The 23,734-nt window shown below is 41.9% G+C and overlaps 1 protein-coding gene across 1 annotated transcript in view; it reads left to right on the forward strand.

Annotated features, from left to right (window-relative positions):
• Positions 1-23,734, forward strand: part of adgrb3 (adhesion G protein-coupled receptor B3) — a 1,012,398-nt gene that overhangs the window by 903,942 nt on the left and 84,722 nt on the right. The window contains exons 20-25 of the mRNA XM_041188763.1: positions 2,134-2,284; positions 2,523-2,592; positions 15,930-15,996; positions 19,591-19,676; positions 19,983-20,081; positions 20,424-20,595. Of these exons, the coding sequence (XP_041044697.1) occupies positions 2,134-2,284; positions 2,523-2,592; positions 15,930-15,996; positions 19,591-19,676; positions 19,983-20,081; positions 20,424-20,595 (645 nt within the window). The remainder of the gene's footprint in view (positions 1-2,133; positions 2,285-2,522; positions 2,593-15,929; positions 15,997-19,590; positions 19,677-19,982; positions 20,082-20,423; positions 20,596-23,734) is intronic.

Genomic DNA, 23,734 nt, shown 5'->3' on the forward strand with positions numbered 1-23,734 from the left:
GCTGGTTACGAAGTGCTTTGGGAAGCCCTAAGGATAGCTCCTCTTCCTTCAGATACCATGCCCTAAGAGGACAATGGTGTCCATGGACTTCCCCTGATTGGTCCATGATTATGCTTGGCAAAGTACTGCAATAGCTTGCTGTTGCCTTCTACAGTATGGCTGACTAGGAAATGCTCCTGCTGTTACAGCCTGCCATCAGATGTATTGGAAGGATTTACAGGCTGATAGTCAACCTGTTTGGCCATGTTATGAACACACCTTCTGTTGCCATCAAGTCCTGAAGTGAGACTTGAAACTGAAGCTTCTTGCTCAGAGCTAGGGACTTTACCACTGTGCCACAAGACCTCTCCATCATGCCTCATCTTCAGACGAGACATTAAACCAAGAGCCACCTGCTTGCTTGGATGCAAGTAAAAGATCCCATGGCACTATTTTGAAGAAGAGCAGGGGAGTCGTCCCTGGTATCCTGGCCAATATTTATCTCTCAATCAACATCTCGAAAAGCAGATTATCTGGCCGCTATCATATTGCTGTTTGTGGGAGTTTGCTGAGTGCAAATTGGTTGCCACGTTTCCTACATTACAGCAGTGACTACACTTTGATATTTTATTAGCTTTAAAGTACTTTGACATGTCCAGTAGTTGTGAAAAGTGCTATATAAATGCAAGTCTTTCTTTTAGATTGGGAAGAGCTGCAGCAAAGCATAGGATTAAGAAGAGCATGCCAGAAAGCAGCGGCATAATAGCTGAAGTGAGGGGTTCCTGCATTAGTTTAGACTCAGAAGAATGTCAGGAACTAGTTAAAAATGAACAAAATATGTTAGTTTATACAACCCTGCATTTAGAATTATCACTTTAAGGCAGTTATAAAATCACAGTCACAGACCGGTTTTAGTGTACAGCAATCAAATGATTAAGCTAAGGAAGACGTAGTATATCGAAAACACCAATCTACTTTGCGTTCATCCATGACTTGTATTTTATTGTATATTTCTTGGCAGCTTAACTCATTATTTAGGTGGCTCATGAGAAACTAGAATCACATTGCACATCATCAATTTTAAAACCATTTTTGAAGATGAAATAGATTTAGTTTTTGAAGTTGGCATGTATTTAACTTTGTTGTTCCAGAAACCACGAAACTATTGATTAATAACTCTGAGTAGCCAGTCTCAGCAAAACTAATAATTGAATTCAGCATTCAGACATTCTGTGGTTTTAGAATGTGAGTGTTTCATAAGGTTATAAAATTGCTGCATTGTATGTAAACATTAAGAGCATGCATGTCAAGTCACAGCACTTGATGGTTTGGCCTATTTTGTCAAATTGATCCATGAAGCAGAAAGTAAGAACATTTTAAATGTATTCAATAATCTTCTTAATCAGTATGAAGAAGGACCAAAGGTTTGTTGCCTTAATTTAGCATGCAGCAATGACGTATTATGCTGGTAATGTACTGATCATCCCTAAAATAACATCGGTAACCTGATGAAAGCTTGTCCTTTATTTATTGCCTTGAAATGCGGTGGCTTTCATTATATTAATTTTCCATTTCATCTATTCACATAGTATTGTCATATTTCTTGGAAGGAGCTACTGGAAATAAATGGCACCTGTCACCTGCCGGAGAAGGCTATACACAGACAATGTAGTGAATGTGAAAGAGTCATTGCCTGCAGCTTGTAGCAATGAAGCGAAAGATTGTGGCAATCATGTTAGGTGATGATCTTTGGAAATATGTGATGTGCTGGATTAAAATACTTCCTGTCTGGAACTCTGATACCACAGTGTCCCACAAGCCTTTGGTTATGCATTGTGAAGTATGCAATAAAAAATAATTTTCAGCTCCTCCATTCTCCCCTTTTTTCCTGAAGGTGCTGACTTGCCTTGGCTGAGGTTCCATGGGGGCCAACAGCCCTGTGGTACCTTGTTCAAAATCCATTGGTACATGTGTGATCCTAGACAGTAACAGCCTGATTTTAACTCTGTAAAAGGAGGTAGGTTTCAAATGGGTTTGAATAGGGCCCTAGGTATTGGTGAGCACTTCAAACCACAGTGGGTTTTTCTCCGGAATATTTCCACGTTGGTCCATGCCATCCAAGCTAAAACATTTCTGTTTGTTCTGTGTGCACAGGGTGTTTGTACAATGACTACCGCCTTTCTCCATTTCTTCTTTCTGGCTTCTTTCTGCTGGGTTTTGACTGAAGCTTGGCAGTCTTACATGGCTGTTACAGGGAAGATTAGAACAAGACTCATACGCAAACGTTTTCTGTGCCTTGGTTGGGGTAAGTGTAATAAGTGTGTAAATTTTTCATTGTAGTAAATTAACTTTGTCAATTCCATAAGAAACATATTTACAATAAAAATTGTTTTCCTTCCCCCTTATTTAATATATTTCAAATAAAAGTTAATATCTCATAAATGTTTTGATGCATAATTGATGCATTTTGTCCTTGCAGTGAAAAAGAAATTGTATTTGAATTCCAATCCAGTTTTCTTGTCAAATAACAATTTTTTTTTCAGGGTTACCAGCCTTGGTAGTGGCAATATCTATGGGATTTACAAAAGCTAAAGGATACGGTACATCAAACTAGTAAGTCACTTTGAACAGCTTTGAGTTACTCGACAGTTTATAATTAACATTGTCCACAGCAATTTCACCAGAGGGAGAACTTTGTTGGAGGGTGGGGGAGGGAATCTGAGGTCGGGGGGTGGATGTGTGAAACTTCTGCCTCTCCCAGCAATGCAACCTAACCCTGCCCCACTTTCTGAAGTCAACAGTATTACATATTTAAGGTTGTTCACTGCACAACTGGGTAAACCCGTCTGGGTTAGGATGGAAAGTTGTTTTGACACTTGTAACAGGGGTTCCAGCATTTAAAGAGACTTATTTTCATAAGAAATTTCTTTTCAGACGTGATGGGTTTCTGTGCTGCAATCAGTAACTCCATGATTGCTTGCATTGGCAAAAACCATCCCATTAAATTTTAAGACCTCCTACCACTCTGCTCCCCCACCCCCACCCATCCCCAACTGCGATGGCCCTTGGGAACTCCACACCAAGGATGTAACCCTTGTGTCCAATAATAGGAGTGTTCAACTGAAGGAACACACAATGTGTGATGTTTTCCCTTCTTTGCATGCTGTCATCATATGCCGCCTCCCACCAATTGTCCAAAATTCTGATAGACCTAAAAAAAAGGGGTGGGGACTCAGCATAAGCCCCAATTTGGCCTATTGCCCACCTAGAAAGCTACGGTCATGGGATATGGAAACTCCTATACAGTATAACTAAATAGGGGGAAGGATTTTCACAAGCTGTGGCTAGCCAAGTAGTAAAACACCAATTAAGGCCTATTGTCAGAGGCTGACAGGATTTCCCCATTTGGCCTCCAGGCTTCCTGGTAGCAAACTGGGTGGGAGTGGAGGAGAAGGGTAACCCTCCCTGCAGGCTTCAAGGCTCTTCCCGCCTACCTGGTTATTGCTAGTGCTACAGGCACCTCTGCAGAGGGTTTTTCTTCCCCCCCCCACCAACTCCCCGTCAAAGAATGGTGGCTCAGCAGCTGAGCTTTTTATTTTAAAAGTTTTAAAATGGGTGCTTCAAAATGGAGAGGCCGTCCTTTTCGCTTATCTGAACAGCAGGCCCCCTATTGGCCCTCCATCTTTGAGAGCCTGCCCACTGCTTTTAATGGCACGGTGAGCCCACTCTCTCATCACTAATGGCCAATTTGGGGCAAAATCACTGCCAGGTGACATAATGTGGGGTCAGGACCCCCATTTGATCTTGAGTTGGAGTCCCAATCTGAAAGGCAAAATTCTGCCCAGGGCATTGGTAGGGCTGAATGAGGTTTATCTGTGGAGTCATTCCAAAGATTTTAAATACAAGGGACACAGGCTACAGTGAGGATTAATAATGGATGGTTATTTCACATACAATTAACATATATCAGTATGAATTTACTGTTCACCTTTAATAAGTGTTGTGGAATAAGTCACTAGTGAAGATGATTGAAGAACACAGCTTAACTGGGTTTGAGCTGTGATGATATGCTACTCCTTTGAATCCAAAGTTGTTTCGTTGGTGTGATAAGGTAGCTCATATTTTGCACTTACTTTTAGCCCTGACATTTTAATTGCATTGGGTAAGCTGAACTACGAAATAATTGGATTTATTTTCCATGCAAAAGGTGACTCCAAATTAACAAGACCATGTTGTAAATCGCTGGTGATCTCCACAGAGTTGCCAACCTTCCACTAACATGGCTGCCCCAGGGGAAAGCGGAAACCCCATTTACATGCATAACCTTGTGACTACAGTCTACAGAAGCTCCTAGCTTTCTTGGGCTGAGCCCCAGTCAGTGGTTGAACATGAATGAAGAATTACTAACATCCCATAGGATTTCTCACTTAGGTCTTCACTGTTTTTCTTGGCCGCCTAGACAACCAGGATTCAAAATACCACGTCTTTTTGATCACTTCCACCTACATGCTGGATTCCCACCAGTAGCTTGGGGCTGAGTCAAGATGTGTCCCATGATATGAAAGCTTTGTCCAGTTGAGGACCAAAGATTCTTTTTAGCAGTGGGCGGGGTTGGGTGTGAACTTATTTTAATCGCTGCCACTGGTAAATAAGCATCTTATCTTTTGGGTAAACATGCCCCCACTTTTTGATTTTCTATTTTCCTTGTTTCTTTTCCCCTTCTACCTGCTGATGATCACTTCTTAAACTGGTAACCAAAGACGACCTGGGTCCAAAATCCATGGCCTCTCTGGCACAAGTCAGTCTGATGTAAGAGTCTGGAGTTGGGCTGAGGCTCACATAGATAGTTCATAACATGGAGTCTCCCATTGCTTTAATGAATGAGGGTTCAGCAAAAAAAAAGAAAAAAAACCAGTTTGCAGTCTAGGCTGCTGTCACCTTATTAGGCCAAGTCTCGACTTGCATAACACATTACAGACACTGCATATGAAGTCAGTATTGGAGGGATGGATTGGGGCATTGGCTTTGTGCCTTGCATGCTTGTCCTGAAGACACTTGACTCTGCCGCCCTCAAATGTTGAAAATCACTTGATGACAGAGACTTCTCCATTTGGGTCTGTCCAAGGATGTTTTTGTCATGTATTGGGTTCCAGCTTGAGGTTGACTTTCAGATTGTCTTTACATCTAAGCCTGCGATGTCCTGTGGTGTGGGTAACCGTGCTCAGCTGGCTGTAGAGTACTGCCTTTGGTATGTGGGAATCCTCCATGTGACCAGCCCCATGAAGCTGAGCTGTGATGAGCATGCTCTCGATGCCGGGGATATAGCACTTTGCGAGAATGTCAATGTTGGAGGTGTTGTCCTGCCACCTGATATTGCAAATAGACCTGAGATAGCGAAGATGGAATACTTCTAGTTGTTTTATGTGATGCTGGTAGGTTGTCCAAGTTGAACACTCGCAAAGAAATGATGTAAGAATCACTGCTTGGTAGATTTTTATTTTTGTTCCAAGATGAACTCCATGCTCTTTCCAAAGTCAGTGAGCGAGCTTGCTTTTGCTAGGTGATGGTTGATTTCATCATCTGATACTTAATAACAACATACGAAATAAGAGCAGGAGGAGTAGTTCATATGGCCCATTGAGCCTGCTCCGCCATTCAGTACGATCATGGCTGATCTTGGGCTTCAACTCCATTTTCCTGGCCACTCCCCATATCCTTTGATGCCCTGAGAGACCAAAAATCTGTTTATCCCAGCCTTAAATGTATTCAGCGATGGAGCATCCACAACCCTCTGGGGTGGAGAATGTCAAAGGTTCATAACCCTTTGAGTAAACTCATCTCAGTCCTAAATGATCAACCCCTTATCCTGAGACTGTGCCCCCATGTCCTAGATCCTCCAGCCAGGAGAAACAACCTCTGCTTCTACCCTCTAAGGGACAAAGATTCTCCAGCCTCAGTCGAGGCTGGTGGTGAGGTTGGGAGTGCTGATGGCCAGAGTGTGGCCTAGACAGGGACTCCAAGGCTGAGTTCTGTCAGGCCGGACTTATGATACATTGAATGGAGCACTAGTGGTCAGTAAAATAAAAGCAAAACACTGTGGATGTTGGAAAGCAGAAATAAAAACAGAAAGTGCTGGAAGAACTCAGCAGGTCTGGCAGCATCTGTGGAGAGAGAAACAGAGTTAACGTTTTGGAATCCGATATGACTCTTCTTTGGAACTCAAGGTCAGGTGGTTGGTAGGCAGAATGGTAGCTGTGAGACTCGTGGGGATCCTGGCGTGGGCAGCATTGGATTTTACACCCCCATTCACTACCCTCCCACCATCACCACCTTTGACAAACATTACAAAGACCTTTACTGGTGGAGGTTCTGACACTACCCAAACCTGGCAAGTGTTGTTGGCTCTGGGGGCTGGTGAGTATCTGAGAAGCTGAGAGATTTAGCTTTAGTGATGGCTCCTTGACCTTTGGGCCAGCAGCAGAGGTCGGGTGGGGGGGTGGGGGGGGGCATGCGGAAGCAGTGGATGTTGTAGGGGTGGATCCTGTGGCTGCAGATCCCCAACTCCCTGGCTTCAATTTGGCACTTATAAAAAGTTGCTGGAAATGTACAGCAGCTTGAACAGCATCTGAAAGTGAAAAATAACATCTTGGGTTATTTCCAGCACTCTGTTTTCTGTCTGGTATCTGACACTCATCTTTTCCTTTGACCTGACCCCATGCAACGTGAAGTTGCTTCAATTTGTTCCTGGCCTACTTCAAACTTTGCCAACAAATCAATTGTCTCATAACTGTCCATGTTTCCTGCCATTAGTAAGTAAACAGTGAATTCTGCAAGCAAATCTTGCACAAGTCTTAGAAAAGAAAGGATTTAACCAAGGTTATTGATTCAGAAAAAACTTAATTCCACTGAATCAGTAATCAGATATTCCTAAGTCAGGCACATTCTTGTTTACTTCTCTTAATTACTTGACTTTAAAATGAAAGGTTATATTTGAACTTGATGAACCATCTGTATCTCAACAGAAAGCAGAGACCAATGGTCAACAGTTACATGACCATGATTTCCCAAGATCTCCCTGGATTGGCAGATCATGGAACCTCTCTAAATTAGCCTCAACAAACTCTATTCTAGCATCTCAAAATCCACCTTCTCATTGTGCCCCTTCTTTTGCTGCTCTTGGAGCCCATTCCTGCTTTAGTGATCTTCCATAATAATTTAAAGTACCGACCGTACCCAGTCAGCCCATCCTTACAAAACTTAAAGCAGAAGGTCCGACTTTAGATGTGATTCTGCAATTGGACAGCACTTTGTAAACAATTCTGATTGTGCTAAGAGTTACACTGACAACCGAATTAAGATTATCAATCAGGCTCACAGTGTAAACCACTTACGCATGCTAGAAACTACATATATTCATGCAGGGCCCTGTCTTTTGCAAACACCAGGAGTATGTCCATGCATTGCATCTTTTTGAACTAAACAAAAGCTTTGGGGAATAGCCACCAATCGGAGTCGACCTGCCTAGGTTTGAAATTAAATAAAAGCTTGGCAGTTAACTGTGCGCTGGTGTATTCTCCATCACAATGCCTGTACAAATCAGAGTCCACTTGCCAACCAATTAGCATTTCCTTCTCATGCAGTATAAGTTGTTGTTCCCTTTAGTATTGGCATTCTTGTGAATCTGTCCTGATGAGTGCAAGATGAAAAACTTCGATAGCATCTATTTCTTTTAGCAATACCCATTGTAATTTGTTCCACAACCCTTTACATATAAATGTTACAAATTTCCTTAACACCATTTAGCTGCATACCAGCTGCTGTGTTTTGAAGTGATTCAATATTTTCTAAGGGATATTGGGAATTAAATTTTTTAGTCCTGACAATGGACATTGGGGAGTCACTGAGAGCTTGGGAGCAAGTTAATGCAGAACTCATAATCTCAACGAGAAGCAATCTAATTTGGAAACAGTAGACCCACCACTCTTAGGTTAATAACTGATCATTTAATGAAGTTTGTTATCGGTTGCAAATGAGGATTATCTTTATGATCACGGCATAGTAAACGGTGATACTGCTTGAGCAGGTGATTGCCCTGTTGAAGGGTTGCTGTTGAAACTGGAATCAGTGGGAATTTAAGATTAAAACCTGTAGCGGGTAAAGAATTAGTTGAAGGAAAGAAATCAAAGAGTGCTTGTTAGCGAAATGATGTGAGATTTGGCAGTGCTACCAAGTCGAGTGCTGCAGGGCACATTGGTGGAGCACCGTGAATCTAACCTGCATTAATAACTTGGATATAAAAACACAGTGCAAAATGGTCAAGATATCCAGATGGTACTGAACTAAAGACAGAAATTAGATAGGTATGAACAGAATTCAGAGAGGTACCAATGGAATTCAGAGAGGTTCCAACAAAGGGATTTTGGTAAATCAGTAAATGAAGTAATAATGACAGATTCACATTTTTTGGTATTGAATTTGAAGATTACACGTTAATTACAATTACAAAGACTACACATTGGATGGAATAATGGTATGTGGAGATAACAGTAGACAAGCTAATTGGAAGTTATTTCAGGAACCCAGTACACACTTGATGGACTGAATTGCCTTGTATACTATATCATTAAAATACATGGATAGAACATGCAAACACATGAATTAGGAGCAGGAGAAGGCCAATCAGCCCCTTGAATCTGCTCCGCCATTCATTGAGATCATGGCTGATCTGATTGTAACCTCAACTCCACATTCCCGCATACCCTTGATAACCTTTCACCCCCTTGCTTATCAAGAATCTATCTACCTCTGCCTTAAAAATACTCAAAGACTCTGCTTCCACCGCCTTTTGAGGAAGAGGATTCCAAAGACTCACAATACTCAGAGAAAAAAATGCCTCCTTATCTCTGCGTTAAATGGGCAGCCCCTTATTTTTAAACAGTGACCCCTACTTCTAGATTGCCCCACAAGAGGAAATATCCTCTCCACATCCACCCTGTCAAGACCCCTCAGGATCTTTCATGTTTCAATCACGTCACCTGTTACCCTTCTAAACTCCAGCAGATACAAGCCTAGCCTGTCCAACCTTTCCTCATACGACAACTCTCCCATTCCAGATATTGGTCTAGTAAATCTTCTCTGAACTGCTTCCAACGCATTTACATCATTCCTTAAATAAGAAGACCAAAACTGTACACAATACTCCAGATGTGGTCTCACCAATATCCTGTATAACTGAAGCATACCCTCCCTACTTTTGTATTCAATTCCCCCTGCAATAAATGATAACATTCTATTCGTTTTTCTAATTACTTGCAGTATCTGCATACTGACCTTTCATGATTCATGCACTAGGACACCGAGATCCCTCTGAATCTCAGAGCTCTGCAATTACTCACCATTTAGATAATATTCTTTTTTATTCTTCCTGCCAAAAGGAATAATTTCACATTTCCCCACATTGTACTCTATTTGACAAACCTTTGCCCACTCACTTAACCTATCTGTATACCCTTGTAGCTTCCTTATGTCCTTTCCACAACTTACCTTCCTACTTTTCTTTGTACCATCAGCAAATTTAGCAACCGTACCTTCGGTTCCTTCATCCAAGTCATTTATATAAATTGTAAGAAGTTGGTGCCCCAGCACTTATCTGTACAGAAAATCAGGGCATGCCAATCACAGATGTAAAAAGGCCCTAGCTGATGTATGTGCATCAGAGAATGTCATACCTTGAGCAATGTACTCAGCTCATATTATCATCAAATATTCAGGCCATAGATTGTCCTACAAAAGCCAAAAGACTAATCTCTTGAAAAGTATTACAAAGTTACAAAGTATTTACAAGATAGAGTTGGGCCATTCAGCCCAACTGGTTTCTGCCGGTGCTTATGTTCCACACAACCCTCCTCCCACCTTTCTTCATCTCATCTCATCAAATTATTGGAAAAAACAAAAAGGAGGGGGAAGAAACGGGAAAGGGGTGAGGATGGAGGAGAGAGTTCAAGATCTAAAATTGTTGAACTCAATATTCAGACCGGAAGGCTGTAAAGTGCCTAGTCGGAAGATGAGGTGCTGTTCCTCCGGTTTGCGTCGAGCTTCACTGGAACAATGCAATTTTAACTGGAGGAACAGCACCTCATCTTCTGACTAGGCACTTTACAGCCTTCTGGACTGAATATTGAGTTCAACAATTTTAGATGTGAACTCTCTCCTCCATCCTCATGCCGTTGACGGGTGGAGCAGATGATCGCAAACTGGTTTTACGATGACATGGAACCGATTTTTGCGACCTCCTGATATTTTCCTGCCTGCTATTACGCCTGACGATTCAACCCCATGTCTTGGAGAAATTCAGAATGCAGCTTAGCAACTGGTTTCAACATGGGCATGACTTTAAGCCTGTTTGTAACTGTTTGATCTGTTGGTGGAAGAATCTCATCGGTGGTAATCTATTGGAAAATGCTTAATAAATCAGAGGACAGTATTTGCAATGAAGCATTGAGTGTAATGCAATTATGCGATGGAGCACCTGACTCTGATGAAGCAACTGGACACAAAAGCCCAGAAAGGTAAAATGTTGGGTTTTCTATGGGAAGGGTTATGACAATCTTGCCAATGGGTAACAGTGTGTCACTCAGCATTTAATAATTGAATAGGTACCTCCTTCAGGGGCTAAAGATTTTAAATGACTTCGTACCTACTCGATGTAGAGTTCCTTCAAGTATTGCCCATTGAAACACACAGGTCAGAATACCATGGACTGGGAGTTTGGGTGCAGATGTCACTGTGGCTTGTGAATTAGATGCACCACCTCCTACCACCCAACTCCACGCAACCCCCCCCTCACCCCACCCCTCTCCCTCACCCCACCCACCCCATCCCACCTCACCTGAATTCCCGAAATACTCTCATTGTTTGTATTGGAAACAAGAATTTGTAAAGTCTACTGTTCTCTTTGCAACATATGTTGTAAATAATATGGTATAGAAGTTATGCCCAGTAGAGAGTGCCTATGAGAGTATTGTTCTGTTAAATCCACAATCACCAGACAATATTTAAGGATCTGACCTAGCTCAAAATGACTCAAATGTTACTGGTTCAATGCCTAGTAAGTAGATGGGGGATATTTGTACTTCCAGCGTTTGTTCAAAATTAGTTTTTTTTAATTGTGTAATTCCTCCTGGACATTGTCAATAAGTGCCATCTAAAAATCAGGATTCTACAATTGAGCGATACTCTTCCACAGTCAATAAAACACCACCATAACCTATATTTCTATGTAAAACACAGCATGGAACATAACAGCTGCTGAAGTAATGGATTCCTCTGTTGGAAATTGCACAGGTAACACCAGATCCTTCTGCTAATTTAGGTTGTATTTTTCATATGTAGTTCCTATCAGACAGCCTATCAACTTTCATAATCTCACCAAGGCTGGGACCTGAACATTCCAGGGTACTTTTCGGAAGAACTAGGAAAAAGTGGTGGAGTAGCTCTAAGGACTACACTAGTACAATAGTGAGAAATGACCTTAGTTCTAAAGGGCAAGATGTTGAATGAATTTGGACAGAGAAAAGAAATAGCAAAGGTAATAAGTTACTTGTGGGAGTAGTTTATAGCCCCCCTAACATTAACTACACTGTAGGATGGGGTATACAGGAAGAAATAATGGGGACTTATAAAAATATTCATGGGTGATTTTAATCTATGTGTAGATTGGATGAATCAAATTGGCAAAGGTAGCCTGGAAGATGAGTTCATAGTGTTTTCCAGACAATTTCTTAAAGCAGCATGATCTGGAGCCAGCCAGAGAGCAGGCTATTCTGGACCTGGTAATGTGCAATGAGACAGGACTAGTTGATGACCTCGTAGCAAAGGAGTCATTAGGTAGCAGTGATCATAATATTATTGAATTTCACATTCAGTTTGAGGGAGAGGAGGGTGGATCTAAGACTTGTCCATTAAACTTGAAGGCAATTACATGGGTATAAAGGCATGGTATATAATGGATATATAAGAGTTGGCTAAGGTCAACTGGAAAAATAGGTTAAAAAGTAGCACAGTAGAGAAACAATGGCAGACATTTATATTCCATGATACTCAGAAAAGATATATTCCAGTGAGAAAGAAAGACTCCAGGAGAAGGATGCACCACCTGTGGCTAACTAAGGAAGTTAAAGATAGTATCAAATGGTGAGAAAGAAAGACTCCAGGAGAAGGATGCACCACCTGTGGCTAACTAAGGAAGTTAAAGATAGTATCAAATGGAAAGAAAAAGCATATAATTCTGTGAAGATTAGTGGTGGGACAGAAGATTGGACAGAATTTAAAAACCAGCAAAGAATGACAAAAAAGGGAAAAATTAGAGTTCAAGAGAAAACTAGCTAGAGTTTATAAAGGAAAAGAGTAATTAAGGTGAGCGTTGGCCCTCTAGAGAGTGAGTCTGGGGAATTAATAATAGGAAATAAGGAAATGGCAGAAGCGTTTAATAGATATTTTGTGTCTATCTCCACTGTAGAAGGCACAAATAGCACCTACAAAATACCTGTAAATCAAGAGGTGAAAAAGAGGGAGGAACTTAAAGCAATTACAATCACCAAGGAAAGGGTACTAAGAAAATTATTAGAACTAAAAGCTAACAAGTCCCCAGGACCTGATACCTGCATCCTCAGGTCTTAAAAGCTGAGATAATTTTCCAAAATTCTCCAGATTCTGGAAAGGACTCATCAGACTGGAAAATAGCAAATGTGACTTGCCTATTCAAGAACAGAGGGAAAAAGAAAGCAAAAAAACTACAGACCAGTTAGCTTAACATCTGTCACAGGGAAATTGCTGGAATCCATTATTAAGGAGGTTATAGCGGGACATGTAGAAAATCTTAATGCACTCAGAAAGCCAAAATGGTTTTGTGAAAGAGAAATCATGTTTGACTAATTTATTAAAGTTTTTTGAGGAAATGACAAGCAACATGGATAAAGGGGAACCTGTAGATGTGGTGCACCTGAATTTCCAAAAGGCATTTGTTAACGTGCCACATCAAAGATGACTAAACAAAGTAAGAGCTCAAGGTATAGGGGCTAACATATTAGCACGGATAGAGGATTGGTTAGCTAACATCTCACACTTCTCCGCATTGAACTTCATCTGCCACCTATCTGCCCACTGCACCAACTTGTCTATGTCCTTTTGAAGTGCACACCAGGGGACAATTGCAAAGTTTGTGGATAATGCGAAACTTAGAAGCAATATAAACTGTGGACAGTGAGGACAGTGTAGAACTTTAAAAGGACATAGTCAAGTTGGTGAAGTGGGCAAATAGGTGACAGATGAAGTTCAATGCAGAGAAATGTGAGCTGATGCATTTTGGTAAGAAGAACATGGAGAGACAGAGAGACAATATAAGATAAGGGGTAAAATTCTTAAGGGGGTGCAAGAGTAGAGGGACCTGGATGTATATGTGCATAAGTCATTGAAGATGGCAGAACAGGTGGAGAGAGCAGTTAATAAAGCATACAGTATGCTGGGCTTTATTATAGAGACATAGAGTACAAGGGCAAGGAAGTTATGCTGAGCTTATATAAGATACTAGTTAGATCTCAGCTGGAGTATTGTGTGCAGTTCTGGGTGCCACATCATTGGAAGGAAGAATGTGAACACGTTGGAGAGAGTGCAGAAGAAGTTTACAAAAATGGATTCAGGGATGAGAAACTTCAGTTATGAGGATAGATTGAAGAGGTTGGGACCTTTCTCCTTGGAGAGGAGAAAGCTAAGATGAGATTTGATACAGGTGTTCAAAATCATGAGGCTGGATAGAGTAGATAGGGAGAAACTGTTCCCACTCGTAAAAGGATTGAGAACGAAAGGGCACAGATTTAAAGTGATTTGCAAAAAAGCAAGTGTGATGTGAGAAAAACTTTTTCACACAGTGAGTGGTTCAAGTCTGGAACGCACTGCTTGGAAATGTGGTGGAGGCAGGTTCAATTGAGGCATTCAAGAGGGCATTGCATAATTATTTGAATAGAAACAATATGCAAGGGTATGGGGAAAAGGCAGGAAAATAGCACAAAGTGGTAATGCAACAATTCTGTGATTCTGAACAGGAAGCAGAGAGTAGGGGTAAATGGGTCATTTTCGAGTTGGCAAGCTGTAACTAGTGGAGTGCCACAGGGATCTGTGCTGGGGCTCAACAATTTACAATCTATATCAATGATTTGGATAAAGGGATCAATATATGATTATGACATTTGCTGAAGATACAAAGATAGATTGGAGAGTAAATTGTGAAGAGGACAAAGAGTCTGTAAAGGGATAAAGGTATTTTAAGTGAGTGGGCAAATATTTGGCAGATGGAGTATAATGTGGGAAAATGTGAGGTTGTCCACTTTGGCAGGAATAATAAAAAAGTAGCATGTTATTTAAATTGGGAGAGTTTGCAAAACTCTGATGTACAGAGGGAACTGGGTGTCCTGGTATATGAATCAAAAAAAACTAGTATCCAGATACAGCAAATGATTAGGAAGGTAAATGGAATTTTCATGTTTATTGCAAGGGGAATGGAATATAAAAGTAGGGAACAAGGACAGAAAATGCTGGAAAAACTCAGAAGAAGGGTCATACGGACTTGAAACGTTAACTCTTGTTTCTGTCTCCACAGATGCTGCTAGTCCTGCTGAGCTTTTCCAGTGTTTTCTGTTTTTGTTTCAGATTCCCAGCATCTGCAGTATTTTGCTTTTATAAAAGTAGGGAAGTTTTGTTACTTGGTAATGAGCATTGGTGACACCACATCTGCAGTACTGTGAATTGTTTAGGTCTCCTTATTCAAGAAAGGATATAATTGTATTAGAAGCAGTTAAGAGAATATTCACTCGACTGATTCCTGGAATGAAGCGGTTATCTTATGAGGAAAGGTTGGGCTTGTATCCATTGGCTTTTAAAAGAATGAGAGGCGATTTTATTGAAACATATAAGATCCTGAGGGAACCTGATAGGGTGGCTGCTGGGAGGATCCCTTGTGGAAGAGTCTAGAGCTAAGAGACAGTCTAAAAATAAGGGGTGTCTCATTTAAGATGGAGATGAGGAGAATTTTTTTTTCACAGAGGGTCATGAGTCAATGGAATTCTGTTCCCCAGAGAGCTGCAGGGGAGGCTAGGTCATTGAATATTTTTAAGACTCCATTGGACAGATTTTTGACTGATGAGGGAGTCAAAGGGTAGAGGGGTGGGTAGACAGGAAAGTGGAGCTGAGGCCACAAACAGATTAACCATGACAAAGCAGGCTCAAAGGGACGAATGGCGTACTCCTGCTTCTAATTCATATGTTTGTATGTTCATCGCATGGAAGAAAAAAAGAAAGTAAGAACTTACATTTAGTGCCTTTCATGAAGTCCTAAAGCGCTTTGCAACAAATGAATTTGATTTTGGCATGTAGTCACTGTTGTAATGTAGGAAACATGGCAGCCAATTTATACACTGAGAGGTCCTACAAATAGCACAGAGATAAGTGCTCAGATCAGCATTTTTAGTGATGTTTTGGGATTGGTTAAGGCACAAATATTAGCTGGAGCACTGAAAGACCCACACCCCTCATCCCTACCAAGTGTCTCTCAGTTCTATAATGAAGTGTCAGTCTGGATTATGTGATCAAGTCTCTGGTGTGGGGCTTGAACCCACAATCTTCTGACTCAGATGAGGGCACTACCCACTGAGCCACAGCAGAAAGGAAAGCCGCTGACCTCTGGGCATCACTCCAGACTGGGGATTGTTGGTGACTTTCCCATCTCAACACTGTTTCTTACTAATGAAGCCCATTGATTTTCAGATGTTGGGACTCATTGAAGCTGAAGTCTTATGCACTGTTTAAAATTCTGTCTGCACTTGAATATGTCTACAGATCGTTAATTTAATGTACATTTCTAATTTTTATGTATTGGTTATTTCTTTTTATGTTCACAGCTGCTGGCTGTCTCTAGAGGGAGGTCTTTTATATGCATTTGTTGGACCTGCAGCTGCTGTTGTTCTGGTAAAACAAATCTGCATGCATTGCTGTCATCCAGTACTGCACATCCCACTAAAAACTCCATTGAAATGATACAGTCATTATGCCTTGGTGTGTCATAATGTCACTGGTGTTGGGGGGGCGGTGGTGGGGGGAGGTGTGTGTGTGTGTACGTTCGTTCAACTATTTCAGATTAGGGGAATGTATTTGTAGATAAAGGACATCAGGGATTGTGCCTTTAAACCCCAGCAGTGTATGGTAAGGGAGTGTGCTCAGCACCCTCACAGTGATCTCAGCCAGATCCAAGCAGTAGTGTGCCTAAAAGAGTTGGGGTGGTTTCAATCAGGGACAATACCTTGGAGAGGAAATCTACTCATATCACTTTCACCCAATTCCTGGGCATCAGTTCTGTGCCAAGCACTTCTGCAAGAGACAGAAAACAGGGAAAAACACTTAGCACTAGAAGTTCTTTTTTTGTGTATTTAGAGATAAAGCACAGCTATTTGAGGTACCATGAGAGATTTTGATAGATAGGGGAAATTCTTTCCACTGGCAGAAGTGACTGATTAAGGAATGGAAATCTTCAGAATTCTCACCTTAGAGTGCAGCCACTCTGAGCCTGAGGTATGTTTACATGGATATCCAGCAGATGTAACGTCTGCCTTCTCTCAACAGCTTACTGACACTCACTGTGAACTCTCATTGGAAGTGCATATTAGAAACTTTTGCACTCTCACCATTAAAATGGCAGGCAGCAGGTGCGGAGTTTCCAAATGTGCACTCCCACTATGAACCAGGAGTACTGAAACAGAAGCACCAGCCTGTCTCGGTGCCCATTGAAAGTAAAGAAATGGCTGGAGGAAAGTTGGGGGAAGTATCTGTATTCTGCATGCAGGGGGTCTTACAACATAGCACAGGTCCTCAGGGAGAACTCCTGCTGTGGAGAGAACATTACTGGAAGAAACACCTGAGAGTTTTGCCTCGTTATACTGAGGGCCTTGGTACAAGGGTAGCACAGTAAGCAATGAAGGCTTTTATTACCTGAGTGTAAAGGCACTGTGGTTTCCTCCAAGTTTGGGTCATGATGGGTGCTACATCATGTAATGTAATTGTTCATACAGATATTCAATGGTTACTACTCCCAAGTTCACCAGAACCATAAGTAAAAAACTGGCTTTAATTGTGATGATCTGACGACCATTGGTTTCTGGGCAGCTGAGTTGATGCATTGGAGTCAATACAAGGTGACTAACACAAACCAAGCAGTGCAATCTAGCTACTCTTTAGGCATGCTTCTGCCAGACTGTGAGACCTGTGTCATGTTATAACAAGAGCGACAGCAATTGGTTTTAAGGTCAGTATCCGCACTGACGTAAACTGAAAGATAAAATTATTTTTGGCCCCAATGCAGGAAGATTCAAAGTAGAAAAGAGACTAAATAAAATGGTGGAAGTAAAAGGGGATGTACAAGATAGGTCAAGATTTACACCTTTCAGATATTGGAATAATATTTGGATAAAATAACCTGTTATGCAGTTATTATATTGCTGACTAGGGTGTTAAATGCATTAATCGCAGTTTACTTGACTTTGCCTCATCAGTGGAAAGCCGGTATCATATTACCACATATATATATGTCACTTCAATACAATGTTACTTTTCTTATATATGTAACAAGTTGCCTCTTATATGTGTGAAAAGATAAATTCCATATCACAAACGTACTGGCGCCATCTGATGTTTTTATTATTTTTAAATGCCCAACTAGCCTTGTCGACAGTCTGGTGCCTCAGCACACCCATAAAGAAGGGTGCTTTGAGTGGGCACCCAAAAGTACCCACCCCAGAAGTCAGTGAGGAATTTGACCCAGAACTGATGAAGGGGCAGCCACATATGTTCAGGTCAATATGGTGTGTCCCTTGGAGGAGGATGTGATGGTATTCTTGTAGCATTGCTGCATTTATCCTTCTTAGTGGTGGAGGCCCCGGGGCTGGGAAGTTGCAGTGAAGTAAGTGTGTTGTTGGAGACAGTATGTGCTGCAGTCATTGCACTTGTTGTGGAGGCTGGAATTTGGCACAGATTTTGCAGTTGCACTGACAGCAAAATTATCAGTGTTCACCTTCATTACCTTGTGAAACTGGCAGCTGCACCTGTGTAGTTAAACACAGATATCCTGAAGTTGCTGTGAACGATTCCCTGCTCCTCCACAGGATGCACTATTAAATTCCTTGTCAACAGCAATCTTCAGAAATCACTGAACTGCTGAGAATCTCCTCTTTTTAAGTTGTAAAGTTCCTGTTAAAAATTTCCCAGAAATTTAAGCCTTGTTAGTAAGGTGTAACTGGGTTTTTAACAGAATACTGTGTCATAATTACTGCTGAACTTCCTCTTTGGCCCTGGAAAACTAGTTTTATATTTTTGTAATGTGGCATCATTCCATTATGGTAAAATTCCATAGCTTTTTTTAAAATTTATTTGTTATTTGAACATCTAATGTGTATGTCCTAATAGCCTTCTGTAAAATTTATAAAGAGTGCGTTTACCTCCTGGTTTGCTGTCTGTGGGAATTCCCCAATGTGATTGGCTGCGTAACCTGCATGAAGATGTAACTGTTGATGGATGCCAGGAGATCCCTTTGAACTGGCAGCAGATTAAAATTAATGTCGGGAAAGGGGAAATCCATGCCGCAGAGATCTCTAGATCTTTGCGGGTAGCTTTCTTCAGGGTAAGTGGCAAGCGTCGTCACTGCACTGCTGACTGTAAAATTGGGGCCATAAGTGAATCCACTGGCAGGGCTATACTCTGATCAAGCAGATTGGGAGCACTGTCAGTGCTCAAGGGTTGCACTGGTTCAAGGCCCACCACCACCTTTTCAGGGCACTCAGGGATGGGCATTCAATGTTTGCCAGCATTTCCCACATATCAGAGACCAAAGAGGAAGGAAGAAAAATGGGTATGAAAATTAAACTTTGAAAAGAGAATCGTACACATCAAGTCCTTAATCTCCCAACTGATGCGAGCTATTAGTCAGGGATGGTGGCAGGGGAGGTGGTGGCATCATGGTAATGTCACTGGACTAGTAATCCAAAGGTCCAGGCTAATCCTGTGGGGACACGGGTTCAAATCCCACCACAGTAGCTGGTGGAATTTGAATTCAATTAATAAAATCTGGAATTGAAAGCTAGTCTCATTAATGATTATTGTAATAACCCACCTGGTTCACTAATGTTCTTTAGGGAAGGAAATTATCATCCTTTCCTGGCCTGGCCTACATGTGGCTCCAGACCTACAGTAATGTGGTCAATCTCTTAACTGCCCTCTGAAATGGCCTAGCATGGCACTCAGTTCAAGGGCAATTAGGGATGGGCCTGTGATGCCCACATCCCATTAAAGAACAAAAAAAAAACACTGTTCCAATATACCCATGCACATCAGGTGGCCTTGTTTGTATTGACTGCCAGAATTGAAGTCTCAAAGTGCCAATACAGAGTGAAGCAGTAAACAACTGTCCTGAGCTAGAATCTGAAAAGAGAAAGTCGTTGGATCTGTGAAGAAACAATGATCAGCATTGTTGTCGGTTCAGCATTAAGATGACAAAAAGCATTTCTTCTTTCGCAGGTCAACATGGTGATCGGCATTTTAGTTTTTAATAAACTCGTGTCGAGAGACGGAATCCTAGATAAAAAGCTAAAACATAGAGGAGGGTAGGTGGTGAATGCTGAAACATTCATTGTATTTTAAAAGCTCACTCCAAATGCTGCTCCATCACATGGTAAAGAAAATGTTACCCTGCGTTAAGTAGTTATTGCATGCCGTGAAGTTAAATGTGTTGACATTGAGCCAGGTTCTGCATGGCTTTCTTAGTAGTGTGGTGTAATGTAATTATCATGTTTACCATAGAGAATTCTTACTCTTATTTTCTTTTAACTTCCTGAGGGTGCCTAATACTTTTATTTTAAAGCTGCAATTCTTCTCTTCCTTTTTTTGTTGAATTTTTTATTTGGTTCCAGTCAGATGAGTGAGCCCCATAGCGGCCTGACGCTCAAATGTTCCAAGTGCGGAGTTGTTTCAACGACAGCCTTGTCAGCCACCACTGCCAGTAATGCCATGTTAGTCTCAAGCATTTTAAATCTGTATCTATATATGAATATATGTATATAAAAACTTTAATACTTTATAAATATAAACTGCCCGCAAAACATAGCTCAATGATTTTGGTAATGATTCTTTTTTACGGGGATACTGTTGAAAAGGTGATAGATATGTAATGTGGTGTCTGTAGAGATAGCTTAAATATAAATACTGGTAAATATGGACTGACGTCTTAGGAAAAACACAGATTTAACTTTTTTTTACCTCAACGTATGTAATTTACGTCACTCTTAAGTTTTTTGAGACGTCTGCCTCATGCACCTCCTACCAGCTCTAACTGGTTTTCTGCTTGTGTGCAGGGCGTCTCTGTGGAGTTCTTGTGTGGTGCTACCCCTCCTCGCTCTGACCTGGATGTCGGCAGTCCTGGCGATGACCGACAAACGATCAATCTTGTTTCAGATCCTGTTTGCCGTCTTTGACTCGCTGCAGGGATTTGTCATTGTCATGGTCCACTGTGTCCTTAGGAGAGAGGTGAGTGATCAGTAAGAGCCTCCCCATACTTGCACCATGTGATGAAGCTGTAATATTAGCTCACAGGAAGCCAGAGGCAGGCGGGCACGCACGCACGCACACACACACCCCTCCCCCCACCTCCAACAGGTCAATGAAGCCTGCTCCACTCTGTGATAGCTGGATCATCATGGCCAAACATCTCTTCTTCCCCCTCCACCCATTCCCCACCTCACAACCAGCATTGCAGCCATGGACTTCACCATGAATTGTGATCTTTTGAATTCTCCGACCCAGACCACTGTGAATGTGAAGATGTTGAGTATATTCAAGACTGGGAATGATACATTTTTATCCACTAAGGATTCAGAGGTAATGGAAATAGAGTAGGAAGGTGGAGCTAATGATAAAGGTCAGCCACAATCTTATTTAATGGCGGAACAGGCTCAAGAGGCTGAATGGCATTCTCCTGTTCCTATTTTGTATGTCCTTATGCATCTTATATAACTATATATATATATATATATATATATAGTTGCATATTGATACAAGGACAGTCAAAAATGGCATTGGGGCCTGGATTGCAATGCTCAGCAGCACAGATAGCACAGAGAGAGGTTACATTCCCCACGCCCACATCTGCTAGGGAGGTGTTAAGCAGTGGCTCCAACTTCCCTCTCTGCGGGCATGGAAAGTAATAAAGCTGTCATCCAACCATGGATCCTTGCCCTCACAGCCAGACAAAGAGCGTAATAGTGGAGATCAGGCAGGAAGCTTTTTGCAGCAGAGTTAAAATGATTTGGTTAAACTTAGTACGCCAGTTGTTTCTTGGTCTTATCAGAAATAGCTCCTTATACACCTTAAGGATGTTGCACAGTGATTACAGCCATTGGATTTTACTGCTAACATGCTGTGGTGTTGTTATTTAGACAAGCACAACAGCAAACTTGCACACAGCCAGCTTCCACAAACCGGATGTGATAAGTGACCAAATAATCTCTCTCTTGTCACATCGATCAGGGAAACTCCCAGACACTTCTGAAATAGTGCCCAGGGAGCTTTGGCATCCCTTTGAAGCGGCAGACAGGAACTCAGTTTAGCACTTCATCAGAAAGATAGCAGCAGCCTTGAAATTGGATTGTGCAGCATGTATATAGCAGACATGAGACAGGCACTAGAAGATCCAAAATGGCGGCCAGAAGAGCACAACCTGCTATATTGCATTAAACAGGCATCCAGCGAGGACACAAGAAGTACTCATAAACCTAATTATCATATAAAAATAAAAGTCCAACACTGGTTGTGGGATTTTTCATATGCCTAACTCCAACAACTTGCAAAGATGGAGCAGCTTTCATGTGGTTATATGGCACAAGTGCTTCACAGACATATTATCAAAACGAGATTTGACATAAGGAGATATTAGGGCAAATAACCAAAGTCTTGATCAAAGAGATGTGATTTAAGGAGCATCTTAGAGGAGGAGAGAAAGATAGAGGCAGAGAGAAAAGGGTGGGGGGATGGGGAGGGTGGTGGAATTCCAAAGCTAAAATGCTTAGGAGGTCAGAATTGATTTTGAAGGCCTGTCATGCCACAGAGTTAGGGGAGGGTCAAGGCCATGGAGGGATTTGAAAACCTGGATGACAATTTTAAATTGGTGGTGTTGCTGGCTGGAGAGCCAATGTAGGTACATGACCACAGGGATGATGGGTGACAGGGACTTGGTGCAGACCAGTATTTGGGCAGCAGAATTTTGGATCAACTGAAGTTTCTGTAGAGTGGAAGATGGAAGGTTGACCAAGTAAGCAATGGAATAGTTAAGTCTAGAGGTAATACAGGCAGGATGAGGATTTCAGCAACAGGTGAGCTGAGGCAGTGATGTTCTGAAGGGGATGGAACAGATATTTGGACGAAAGAATTGAATTCAAGAGATGAGATGAGAGTGACTGTCCTTGACAGCTTTTGATTGATTATGGCATCAAGGAGCCCTAGCAAAACTGGAGTCAATGGGAATCGGGGAAAAATTTCCAATGTTTGGAGTTATACCTAGCACAAAGGAAGATCATTCTACTTGTTGGAGATCAATCATGTCAGTCTTGGGACATTGCTGCAGGAGTTCCTCAGGGTAGAGTCCTAGGCCCAACCATCTTCAGCTGTTTCATCAATGACCTTCCTTCATCATAAGGTCCGCAGTGGGGATGATTGCACAATGTTCAGCACCATTTGCAACGACTCAGATACTGAAGGAGTCCTTGTTCATAGGCAGCAAGACCTGAACAACATTCAGGCTTGGACTGATAAGTGGGAACAGTTGTGCCACGCAAGTGCCAGGCAATGACCATCTCCAACAAGAGAGAATCTAACCAGCTCCCTTTGACATTCAATGGCATCACCATTGCTGAATCTCCCACTATCAACATCCTGGGAGCTACCATTGACCAGGAACTGAACTGGACTAGCCATATAAATGTTATGGTTACAAGAGCAGGTCAGAGGCTAGGAATCCTGTGGCAGGTAACTCACCTCTTGACTCCTCAAAGCCTGTCCACTGTCTACAAGGCACAAGCCAGGAGTGTGGTGGAATACTCTCCACTTACCTGGATGAGCGCAGCTCTAGCAATACTCTAGAAGCTTAACACCACCCAGCCCACTTGATTTGGCATCTCATCCACCACTTTAAACATTCGCTACTAGCATAGAGTAGCAGCAGTGTGTACCATGTACAAGATGCACTGCAACAATTTGCCAAGTCTAGGTCAACAGCATCTCCGAAACGCACGACCTCTACCACCTAGAAGAACAAGGGCATCATATGAAAGTACCATCATCTGAAAGTACCCCTGTGAGTCGCACATCATTCTAACTTGGAACTGTATTGCCATTCATTCACTGTCACTGGGTCAGTATCCTGGAACACCCTACCTAATGCCCACATGTGCCGCTGCTGTTCAAGACTGTGGCTCACCAGCGCCTTCTCAAGGGCAATTAGGGATGGACAACAAATGATGGACTCACCACTGTCTCCCACATCCCATGAATGAGTGAAAAACATCAAAAAAGCATGTTTGAAAGCTAATTTCATTGTCAAATACATCAAGTTTGCAAAAAGCCTGGTTTTGTCATGGAGTCATTGGCTATGGAACAGAGTTTGTGACGAGGA

Source organism: Carcharodon carcharias, chromosome 5, assembly GCF_017639515.1.
Source record: "Carcharodon carcharias isolate sCarCar2 chromosome 5, sCarCar2.pri, whole genome shotgun sequence".
NCBI classification, from domain to species: Eukaryota; Metazoa; Chordata; class Chondrichthyes; order Lamniformes; family Lamnidae; genus Carcharodon; species Carcharodon carcharias.